The sequence below is a fragment of the Malaya genurostris genome, chromosome 3 (assembly GCF_030247185.1).
Source record: "Malaya genurostris strain Urasoe2022 chromosome 3, Malgen_1.1, whole genome shotgun sequence".
NCBI classification, from domain to species: domain Eukaryota; kingdom Metazoa; phylum Arthropoda; class Insecta; order Diptera; family Culicidae; genus Malaya; species Malaya genurostris.
Window position 1 is genome coordinate 64,179,733 of NC_080572.1, and position 11,846 is coordinate 64,191,578.

General features: G+C 36.8%; 2 protein-coding genes across 10 annotated transcripts in view; one reads left to right on the plus strand and one right to left on the minus strand.

Annotated features, from left to right (window-relative positions):
• Positions 1 to 3,080, minus strand: part of LOC131439578 (uncharacterized) — a 68,151-nt gene extending 65,071 nt beyond the window's left edge. For 2 of the 7 annotated variants that reach the window (XM_058610760.1, XM_058610752.1), the window contains exon 1: positions 2,325 to 2,690. The gene's annotated coding sequence lies outside the window, so the exon portion shown is untranslated. Of the gene's footprint in view, positions 1 to 1,570; positions 2,037 to 2,324; positions 2,691 to 2,948 lie in introns of those variants that run through there. The other 5 variants (XM_058610753.1, XM_058610756.1, XM_058610755.1 and 2 more) reach the window with 5 other exon arrangements.
• Positions 3,081 to 6,066: 2,986 nt separating this feature from the next.
• Positions 6,067 to 11,573, plus strand: LOC131438334 (uncharacterized protein K02A2.6-like). 3 transcript variants are annotated; one of them, XR_009230924.1, is made up of 4 exons: positions 6,067 to 6,427; positions 6,671 to 6,934; positions 8,328 to 8,428; positions 10,924 to 11,573. XR_009230924.1 is itself a non-coding variant. In XM_058608263.1 (3 exons), exon 3 carries the CDS (start codon positions 8,395 to 8,397, stop codon positions 11,320 to 11,322), a length of 2,928 nt encoding a protein of 975 aa, XP_058464246.1. In that variant the 5' UTR covers positions 6,067 to 6,427; positions 6,671 to 6,934; positions 8,328 to 8,394; the 3' UTR covers positions 11,323 to 11,573. The 3 variants fall into 3 exon arrangements, 2 of the variants coding, with proteins under 2 accessions (XP_058464246.1, XP_058464247.1); XM_058608263.1 differs by having other exon boundaries at positions 8,328 to 11,573; XM_058608264.1 differs by lacking the exons at positions 6,067 to 6,427; positions 6,671 to 6,934 and having other exon boundaries at positions 6,954 to 8,428.
• Positions 11,574 to 11,846: the final 273 nt, after the last annotated feature.

Below are 11,846 nucleotides of genomic sequence, written 5' to 3' on the forward strand. Positions count from 1 at the left end.
AATTCGAAATTTTTCAACTTGAACGTATATTGCAACAACATTGAAGTTTTTCAATAGTACACTATCGAAAAACCTGTCTGATTTGATTCATGTCAGCACCAGCCAATCAGAACGCGTTCTAAGGAAGGGAACAAAATATGTGCTGCTCCAGCGATATAAAATCATTTTCATTTTGTCATTTGTGAGCAACGGTTACAGAAGAAGCATTATTTCTTCCCAACATGATTTACCGGGTACAAGATTTTCGAGGATATGGTTTTTGCGAACAGCCTCACGAGAGCTTGAAGATGCATTGAGCTTACTGCATCGGTAATTTTCATTATGTCCTGATACTTATTATCATGACGAGTAGTCTAGGATTCATATTTGGTGTCCTGAAACGATTTATCATAATAAAACCCCGAAGTAACATTAGGACTTTTTAATCTTCCAATAAAAATTCTGCCTTGTTGAAGCGTCCCCCGAAGAGTAACCCAGTCTAGATCTTGCACTCAGGATAATTTCACAAATAACATATTTCAATACAATGAATGAACATTTAAAAAAACCGCTAAAAAATCATTCACTAATATATATATTCAGTACTGCAGAAGTTTTAAATCACTAGAAAAAACCGTTGTGGTTTTATTCGACATTATAGTTTATTTATTTATTATGGGGCCTCCTTGGTAACTAGTTCGTAGCAACTTGAACAGTGTTGCGCAAGAAGATTATTTTTATCATTTTTAAGGGGCCGCTATATTTGTGGTAACTGGTAACTTTTTATTCCGAATTTTCTTCAGAGTGTCTGGTCGTGTCGTCGATTCATCGGTTCACGAACCGTGACCCAAAATGCTTCATAGGCTTTTATGATACTTCGTAATCTTGAGTTTATCTTTGGCTATAACACGTGCTGAAATCGACGCTACAGAAATCGGTTGTTTTTTATCAAAGTTATTCAATGTTTACATACCGACATTAAACGATGAAGCTCCCTGTATAGTTTAGGAAATTTATAAGAAACCGAACAAGGATGCCAGGTATTAAGAATTCATTCTTCAGATTTTAATCGATTGGAAGGTGATTGATGCTAACAGCCACCAATGGCCATCATCGTAATCATATTAGTCTACTGAAAAATAATACAGGGATGTGTACAATACACGACCGATGACATGATTCTAGGTTCTAAATTGAAGCAATAATATCCTTTACAGTATATTTCTACTGATTTGTAAAACAACTCTTGTTTGAATGTTTATTATTTTGGATATTATTTTGGAATTATATCAATTATTTTCTATGCGTCCGTTATGTATAATGTGGACTTATTATGGTTATTTGTCGTTCGCTGGAGCTGATATCGTACTTCATAAGGGCACAGTTTCAGTTTCAGCGAGCCAATGTTATTCGTACTCACGTCAATCCGATTAGGTCTCTAGCATTACCCACCCGCCATTATTTATCTGTTTCAATGGCTACGGTAAATAAGCCAAAAGTAACATCTCTAATAAATAAATAATTAAAATAGAACACTGTATTGGCTGTATGGTGTTGGTAGTATTCAATCTTTAAGAAACATAAAACTCACTTTCAGTCCTACTATTCCTTACTCATCAGAGAGGGAACGTGAAAGATGTATGCAGAATAAAAATAAACAAAGAGCCAGCAAACGTTGCGATTCGGGTTATTCGAGTGCTGAGGTCAGAATTCAACGAGTAAACATATAACATTATCTATATATGTACAGACACTAGACACTGATAGCGATGAGGTGGTAAGCTGCTGTTAGAGGTGCATCTGATTAATCACATCGCACTGTGTACACACAATTTGTTGCAGTTTGCGTATGGGAGCTCCGCGGTTCAATAATTTGTGAACATACACTTTTTTATGCCGATCTGGCGAAATAACACTGATAGAAAAGAGGTTGGACAAACATTGGTTTTCATTGCGAATCAATGGCAACAACACTGGTAAACAATTGATAGTACATCGAAAGCACGTAGTCTCTTCAAAAAGTGCGACGCAGAATAGTTTAGGTAAGACTAATTAGTGTTGGTTAATAGCTTATCCACAGTCTACAGTCGCGCCATCGAACTTTTTCTATCGGTCAGGTGCTTACATCAAACTCACGGTTTCAATTCGATTGAAGCTATTCACGACAACCTCAATACCTATATCAACTTCTTGCCCATCAAAACGTGCGCTTTCTGTTTGTTTTGTTAATGCATTATTTACGCATGTGTGCGACCCAAACTTCCGTCTAATCGAGATTTAATAATAGTTGTTATTTTTTTTTCTTCCCGGTCTCTTTCAATTCCACCAACTGCTTTTATACACACATTTTCCCATTGCTCGTAAATTTTTCGTCGTTACACTATTCACTCTCACTCTCACTTAGACTGTTGCTCATTTTCTTCACTGGCATTTCGTTTTTCCTGGCGGTTTCCTCTGTCCTCACACGGCAACTGTAGGAGCAGGAAATTTTTCGTACAAGAAATATTTATAACTTTTTCACACAATTTTTCCTCGGCTTGGACGGATGTAAGAAATAATCATACTCCTGTCAAGGCAGTCGCCTTTCGATTGAACGAAAATATTCGACGACAATCGACCATCATCGACCTAAGAAATCAAAACCACTTCCACCGATTGCTCATGCATTCCACATATTCGTGACACTGCTATAAAGGGCACTAAACCAACGACCGCATGGCGAATGATGAAGTCAGCCTGAAATGGAGAGCTGATGAGAAAAAAAAAAGCGGCTCTATTCGGCGGCTCCAGCTGATTGATGTCCTTCCGCGTGAAGGTTGTGGCCCGCCCGATTCCGGTCTATGGAAACATAAGCCGCGCGATAGGCGAAGTTCCCGAACGGCGACGCAGAAGCTCTTTTCGAAAAAGGAAATCAGTTGATGAGCGAAAATTCGGTTGTGATGAAAAATGGGAAAATTTTTCGCGACTACCAAAAGCAGTATAAATTCACCAACGAAAGAAGCAACAACAAAAAAAATAACTTCGATACTCGGTTGAACGTAAGAAGCTCTTCTCACATGTCTGGTGTTGTTCGTGTCGTAGAAAAAAAGAGACTGAGCTTCAAGCTGTGGCCGAGCTAAAAAAAAAGTCCCCCCAATCGTTATTCGAGGAAAACAAGAGAGAATGAGAGTGCTGATTAGAGCTTGTGGAGAGCGATAATTGCCTGTATTGCCCGGTGTATGATTCGTGGATCCTTCGTATTTTTACGAGAGAACGCGCGCTGGCACGAAGGCACGCACGTTTTTTTGTGCAATCACAGTGTAGCGTACGACGCGGTTAATTGTCAAATAGTAGTTTCATATCGTGTTGTGCTCAACTGAGACGATACACAATGTTCTTCGGAATCGTGATTAGAAGACCTCTGAACTATATCCTTGAAATCACACGTTGTTAGCGGCTGAAATGCTACGGAATTTGATACTACACGCAGAAATATGGGAGCACAACAAAACATTTAGGAGATTATTAAGGATCAAGAGTAAACCAAGTCTCCTGGTGTTAGAAATATTACATACTGCATGCTTGATACGTATATCGTAGATCTACACCACACACCACAAAAAAGAAGATGGTACAATTTCTTGCACTTGCAATGGGTAGTATGAATAACAATTGATACAATCAAAGTTAATTTTCAAGTGATAAAGGTGAAGGTTATATGTAACAATAGTCGTAGATCGTGTTCTGAAGAAAAATAAAATATAGTAGATTATTTCTTAGAAAAAAATATTGATATATTTTACAATGTTCACCTTGGGCCAATTATATAAAATTGCGCATTCAAGCATGTTGATGTAAGGCCCTTGCTTTGAATACCTATATGATATATGAAATAACATTAAAAAAATTCCCGTTTCACACTATTCATTTACAACTTCATTTACTCTATGACAAGCGCAGTCAGTTATTTCATCGCTAAATTTATATATAAACAGGTTCATGTATGTTAGTTTCATAAACTTTTTCGAGCTTGTTTGTATCATTACATCATTTCTATTCTAATTTAGCTATTGGTTGAACTCGTAGACGCAGCTGGAATCAGAACTAAGTCTTAAAAGGGTCCTTTATTAAATTGAAACTCAATTTTCTTTATGAAATGATAAAGAAATTTCATGTACGGAAGGTCACGACAAGCAAGAATGTCTCGAACTGGGACATTGGAAAGTCTACCTTGGATACGCAAAGAATTTATTAGTTGAGATCTGACATCACGATACTCCACGCATGTCCAAACGATATGATCAACATCCCGATAACCTTCACCACAAGCATTAGTCTCGGAGAGTCCAATTCGAAGGAGATGTACGTCTAACGTGTAGTGATTGGACATGAGTCTGGACCAGAGGTGGAAATAAACCCATTTTGCGCATGAAAATGTGAATCAAGATTTCCGATTGTGAATCGAAAAACCGAACACAGTGAATTAAAAAATTTGGTAACTAAACTAAAATTGCGATAATGTTTTTTAATTGTGGGAAATGAAATTGAAGGCCTTTTTAAATTCTAAGTAAAACCAAAATTCATCCTATCAAAAATCATTCGTTTCAAAATTCATTATAATATCTACAATAAATATGTGATATGAAAAGATAATACTGACTATTTCTATTTACTGTGAATCAAAAAATTTGCTTATTTCTACCCCCGGTCTGGACATCATACGAATGAAATTCCTAGTCACATCCAATCCGCGGAACCATGCCTTTGTCGATATTTTCGGAATAATTGAGTGCATCCACCGACCCAGATCATTTCTATCCCAAGAAGCTTGCCAGCTGGAAAGTGTTCTTTGGCGAGATGCGCTATATAATTCGTTGAAAGCAATCGGTCGCTTATAAATAACACCCTTAATAGCACCACACTTGGCTAAAATATCGGCTCTTTCATTGCCAGGAATGGAGTAATGAGCCGGGACCCAGACTATAGTGATTTGAAAATTATTGTTCAACATGTCGTTCAGGCACTGTTTTATTTTGCCAAAGGAAAACGGTTCATTTTTGCCAGCAGCGTTTGAACGAATCAATTGCACTCAGACTATCTGTGAAGAGAAAATAATGGTTTGGAGATAATGTGACGATTACACTCAAACTATAATGAACTGCTGTTAACTCTGCTATATAAATATATGCAGTTCTTGAAGCCTGAATGAAGCCGAAACATTATTGTTGAACATACCAAACCCTATTGCCTCTTCAATTCGTGAAGACCGTATTTATTGTCTTTGGTTTCTTCGAGCAAAGGTTTCTATTTTACTGGAATTTTTATTAAAGGTATATGGGGCATTCCACGCAAAATCAACCACCCAAAAAATTTTTTTTTCCATCTAACAATTTTTTTTCGGTAAAGAACTCGAAAATATTCGACACGTATTTTTTTATTTCAATATGGTACGTACAATTTTTGAAATATGATTTTATGAAATTTCGCGTTTTCGAAAAAAGCCTTTTTTCAACAGGCTATACTGTAAAATCTAATAAAGATACAAAAATTCGTCCAAGACATGAAATGTGCGGCTTTTCCTTAGCCTTCAAAAAAGTGTTTTCGTAAAACAACCTTGAGAGTTAATATTATGAAAAAAGTTAAAAATTAATAAACAAATTAAAAAATTTCAATCTTGGGCCTAATTCTGACGGCGCTTCTCGGCAATTCAAAAATGTAAAACACTTTGCGAATATTTTTCATCACGAGCATGATTTTCATAATTTTGCACAGTGGAATTTTCACGCGACAGCTCATAGAAAAGGACCATGCGACGGTGCTGGAGGAACTATCAAAAGAATGGCACGTCGCGGAAGTTTACAAATGATCAATGATTGTCAAATTTCGACCGCGAATGAATTGTACGAGTGGACTAGGAAAGCATCTTCTCTGCCCAATATTTCAGTCATATACCGTACGGAAGATTATGTAAAAACGGAGAAATTTCTTAAAAATCGTTTCGAAAAATGTAAAACCATTTCTGGAACACAACCGTTTCACTATGTTCAGCCGCACGGAGACAAGGACTTAAAAATAAAAAAGTTTTCTCTTCCCAGTGTAGTAGTTCGTAATATGTATATAGCACCCTTTCAGTCGGCTTAAATGATACGGTAAAAAGATATAAACCTCGAATGAGTTGCCAGATTTCAGTCGCTATAAAAGCACTCGACTTAATTGAATAAACCCTCTTTGTAAAACGTCAGTCATCGACTCAACAGTCAGTTCTCTGCTAAGTATTGAGAAAGCCATCACGTAGATTTCAGTGGCGACGAGAAAAAGTAATTTTTTAATAAAATCCGGGGGGAGTTTTTACCCGGTAGTGAGTAAGCGAAAAAGATATATAAAATCCGGGGGTATAATTTTGCCCGGTAGTGCGCTGGTGATAAAATAGTGTTTAAAACGCTTGGTGTGCTGGACATTTTGTTTGCAGGTGAGTCGGTGGCGTCGGTTTTATTTGCCTCTTTTGTAAGCCATTTTGGATTCCATTATACCAGTTGGCAAATTATATTGGAAATCAATTTTTTTATTTAAAATTTTTAATACAAAGAGGTAGATTTTCTTTGTTCTGTTGAATTTTATAATATCGCTAAATTTGTTTGTGATATCTGTAAACGTATTTTATTCACAATTGTATCAAATTCAAAGAACTTATTGTTTGTTCTTTTGTCACCAGGCAGAGCGCGGAAATTTGGCCGCTGCGTTGCGGATTTGTCTGTGTGACCGGCATTGGAGGATTTTGAGCGCAAATTGCTCTGGAAATATTCTGTTTTTTTTGGATACTGGGAAAAACCGTTCCCAGAGCGAGATTTTGGATACACGACAATCTGCTTGTTGGTTGCTACTGCTGCTGCGGTGCCGTTTTCGCTGCTACCCCGAGCTGAGATATTTTTTTTGAGGAAATTTTTTTTTGTCTGGATTGAGCAGAATTTTGTTTAAGGTACGTGTTTTTTTTATTGTCTATGGTTGATTTTTTAATATATTTTAAACATATACATATATTGTTTTTTACAAGTGCAGTATATATATACATACATATAGATATATTTTTGTATTGTTTCAATTAGATATTTTTTACTTGGAGCGTTTCAATCTTTCTTATATATATTTTTACGCTTTTTTTTTGCTTTCTCAAGCATGCCGTTGATTGGCAGTGTTGAGCCTTATGTACCGGGTACTATTTCGTTTGCCCAATATATTGAACAGATCGAATGGGTGTTTCGTTGCAATAAAGTTCCAGAAAATGATAAAAAAACGTACTTCCTTGCGTTGTGCGGACAAGAAACTTATAGTGAGCTAAAACTCTTGCATCCTGGTGTAGATCTTTCTACTATGGCTTTTGACGCCATCATTGAATCTCTAAAAAAAAGATTTGACAAGTCGGATACGGATATGTTCCAACGATACAAATTTTACACCATGTTGCAAGGGGACGATGAAAAGGCAGAGGATTTTATTCTCAAGGTTAAGTTGCAAGCTGAAAGTTGTGAGTTTGGAGCATTTAAAGAAACAGCCATTCGCGACAAATTAGTGATGGGAGTATTTGATAAAAATGTTCAACAGCGTCTTTTAGAAGAAGAAGATCTCACTTTGGCTAGAGCTGAAAAAATTATAGTGAATAGGGAAGTTGCCGGGGTGCGTACAAAAATTATAAATGACGGAAAGTTTACAGTTGTTGCTAAATTGGATAGTGACGATAGAAAAGTGTTTAACAATAGGCGACGTGCTAGGAGTAGAGAAAGGAATATTCGCAATAGAAGCAATAGTTTTAGTAGAAGTCGTAGTAGGTCTTTTTCGGCGGGCAGAAGAACATTTTTTTGTCAATTTTGTCGCAAGAAGGGCCATACAAAGAAATATTGCTTTGAATTGAAGCGTAAGAAGAAAATGCATGTAAAATTTGTCGACACCCCTCCCGCAGCTCAAACAGCTAGTAGAACTGATTATTTTAAAAGATTGAAAAATGATATGCAAAGTAGTGATTCAGAATCTGATGATAAATGTTTGAAAATAGAGTTAGTGAGGAATATTAGCGAACCATGCTTGGTGGACGTTTTGGTGGAGGATGCGAAGCTTTCTATGGAAGTGGATTGTGGTTCTGCTGTTAGCGTGGTTGGCGAACATATTTTCAGAAAAAGATTTGGCTATCTGCCTCTCTTGCCATACAAGAATAATTTGGTTGTGGTTGATGGAGCCAGGTTGGAAGTTTTGGGAATCGTTTTAGTATCGGTTGAGGTTGCAGGAAAGCGATGTTCGGACCAGGAGTTGATCGTGTTGAAAAATATAAGGAATTCATGCAAAATTTCTCCACTTTTTGGCCGCAAATGGCTTGATAGTTTTTTCCCAGATTGGCGCAAGACATTTTCTAACTGTGCAAGCATCAACCAGGTTTTGGTTTCGGATATGAAAATAGATTCGGTGGTTGAAGATGTGAAGAGTAAGTTTAAACATATTTTTAATAAAACGTTTTCAGACCCAATTGTGGGTTATGAGGCAGATCTTGTCCTGAAGGAAGACAGACCAATTTTCAGAAAGGCCTATGAAGTCCCTTTGAGATTGAAGCAAAAAGTAATAGAACACCTTGATTCTCTTGAAAAAGATGGAGTAATCACGCCTGTTGAGGTGAGTGAATGGGCATCACCTGTTGTGGTGGTGATGAAGAAAGATCATGGTATTCGTTTGGTTATTGATTGTAGGGTCTCTATCAATAAAGTAATCACACCCAATACTTACCCGCTTCCAGTGGCTCAAGATTTGTTCGCATCGTTATCAGGAGCTAAAGTTTTTTGTTCCTTAGACCTTGCTGGTGCATATACTCAGTTGAGACTTTCCAAAAGATCTAGAAAATTCATGATAATAAACACTTTAAAAGGATTGTATTGTTACAATAGGCTACCACAAGGAGCATCTTCAAGCGCATCGATTTTTCAAAGAGTTATGGACCAGATTTTGAAAGGTTTGCCGATGGTTTTCTGTTACCTTGATGATGTACTCATAGCAGGTGTTGACTTTGAAGACTGTCAGAGGAAGCTTTATTTAGTCTTAGAGAGATTGGCTAAGGCTAATATAAAGGTAAACTTAAAAAAATGCAAGTTTTTTGTTCATACTTTGCCTTATCTTGGACATGTTATCACAGATAAAGGTTTGATGCCTTGTCCAGAAAAAGTTCAAACAATTCGTGATGCAAAGTCACCACAAAATGTTACCGAACTTAAGGCGTTTTTGGGGTTACTGAATTTTTATGGAAAGTTTATTCCCCATTTGTCATCACATCTAAGCTGTTTGTATAATTTACTGAAAAAAGACACTAGATTCCTCTGGTCAGAAAATTGTCAAAACACTTTTAATTTCTGCAAAACTAAGTTATTAAATAGTAATTTATTAGAATATTTCGATCCCGACAAACCAATTGTAGTGGTGTCAGATGCTTGCAATTATGGACTAGGTGGAGTGATTGCACATGTTGTAAATGGAATAGAAAAGCCAATTTCGTTTACGTCGTTTTCTTTGAACAAAGCACAACAATCATACCCTATAATTCATCTAGAAGCTTTGGCGGTGGTGAGTACAGTGAAGAAATTTCACAAGTTTTTGTACGGGAAAAAATTTACTGTTTACACGGATCACAAACCGCTAATTGGGATATTTGGCAAAGAAGGTAGAAATGCATTGTATGCCACAAGATTGCAGAGATATGTCTTGGAGCTATCAATATATGAATTTGATATTGTTTATCGTCCGTCTACCCGAATGGGAAACGCAGACTTTTGCTCTAGATTCCCATTATCCACGGAAGTGCCTAAATATTTACAGAGAGAATTCATCAAACGATTGAATATGTCGTCAAGCATTCCAATTGATTATAGGAGAATAGCAAAAGAAACTGAGCTGGATGATTTTTTGCAACAAATTAAAACTTTTCTTAGAAAAGGATGGCCAGAGAGATTGGATAAGAGATTTAAAGATGTGCACGCTCATTATCTGGATTTGGAGGAAGTAGACGGATGTATGTTGTTTCAAGACAGGGTAATTATTCCGGTGGCATTGAAACGTAATGTTTTAGAGATTTTACATCAAAATCATGTGGGTATAGCAAAGATAAAGCAGTTGGCACGTAGATCCGTTTATTGGTTCGGGTTGAACAGAGACATCGAAGATTTTGTAAGAGCATGCAAGATATGTAATCAAATGGCTATAGTACATAAAAAAGCACCTATCGAGGGTTGGATACCTACCTCACGACCTTTTAGTCGCATACATGCCGATTTCTTTTATTTCCAGCAAAAAGTATTTTTACTAATTATCGACAGCTATTCTAAGTGGTTGGAATTGGATCATATGAAGTATGGCACCGACGGTAAGAAAGTAATAGCAAAATTTATGGCTGTGTTCGCTAGATTTGGTCTCCCAGACGTGGTGGTCACGGATGGGGGTCCGCCTTTTAATTCACATTCTTTCATCAAGTTTTTGGAGAATCAAGGAGTAAAGGTATTAAAAAGTCCGCCATACAACCCACAAAGTAATGGGCAAGCCGAGAGAATGGTGCGCCTAGTGAAGGAAGTATTTAAGAAATTTCTTTTGGATCCGCAAATTCAAAATTATGACACAGAGGAGAGAGTTAATTTATTCTTATTTAACTATAGAAATACTTGCCTGAATGATAATGGTCATTTTCCTTCGGAAAAGCTTTTTATTTTCAAACCAAAAACTATCCTTGACTTGCTTAACCCTAAAAATGACTATAAAAGAAAATTAACCAAACCACTGCATGATGTAAACCGTACTAAATCAAGTACTGACAAACAAGTACAAGATCCTTTGGCAATACTGACAGTAGGTGATCCAATCTACTATAAAAATACTAATCCTACTGACATAAAACGCTGGATAATAGCAAAATTTATAAAGCGGTTATCCACAAACGTTTTCCAGATCTCGCTCGGTGGTCGTTTGGTGTCAGCTCACAGGCATCAACTCCGTTTGGCGGAAGGAAAGCATCGGACGAGAGCGTCAGTTATTTTTGACGATTTTCCGCCAGTCCGTCTGAGCAAGCGAAGACGTGAGGATGACGATATCAACCAACACAACGCAAAGCAGCGCAACAAGCAAAATGATGAAGATTTTTATGGATTCGTTTCGGATTCGTTCATTTTCGATGGATTTGATTCGTCGGAGGAAACCATCGAAACTCGGAAATCACAAGTTCCAGTTGAGGTCGAACATGGCCAACAGAAGAACTGCTTATCCAGTGATCAAAAATCATTGCCTAACATTAGGCGTTCGAGTAGATTAAAAGTTAAGAAAAAAGATAAAAATTTTGTTTACCAATGAATTCATATTATCAAATTTTGTATATAAAATGAATTGTTTCATTATATAATGTACATAATGTATTAAAAGTTTAGGATTGTATTAATTAACTGAAGAGGCAAGAATTGTAGTAGTTCGTAATATGTATATAGCACCCTTTCAGTCGGCTTAAATGATACGGTAAAAAGATATAAACCTCGAATGAGTTGCCAGATTTCAGTCGCTATAAAAGCACTCGACTTAATTGAATAAACCCTCTTTGTAAAACGTCAGTCATCGACTCAACAGTCAGTTCTCTGCTAAGTATTGAGAAAGCCATCACGTAGATTTCACCCAGGACACGTTTGAAGTATTGAGTTTTTGTAAACCAGAAAAACCAAATCATAGAAAAATTGCAACTGTGCAAACACTTTATGTCACCATTATTTTATTACGCACGTAAAGTCTTTGTCCCAATTTTATTCGTTTTCTGCCTGAAATGTTGCTAACAATAAACTCACAAAGTTAGGATTCGATCTCTGGCGCGACATGTGTCGACAAGTTAA

Bases quoted from the DNA above. Each gene is read 5' to 3' on its own strand.
- LOC131438334 (XM_058608263.1), top strand. From the start codon at position 8,395: ATGAAAATAGATTCGGTGGTTGAAGATGTGAAGAGTAAGTTTAAACAT.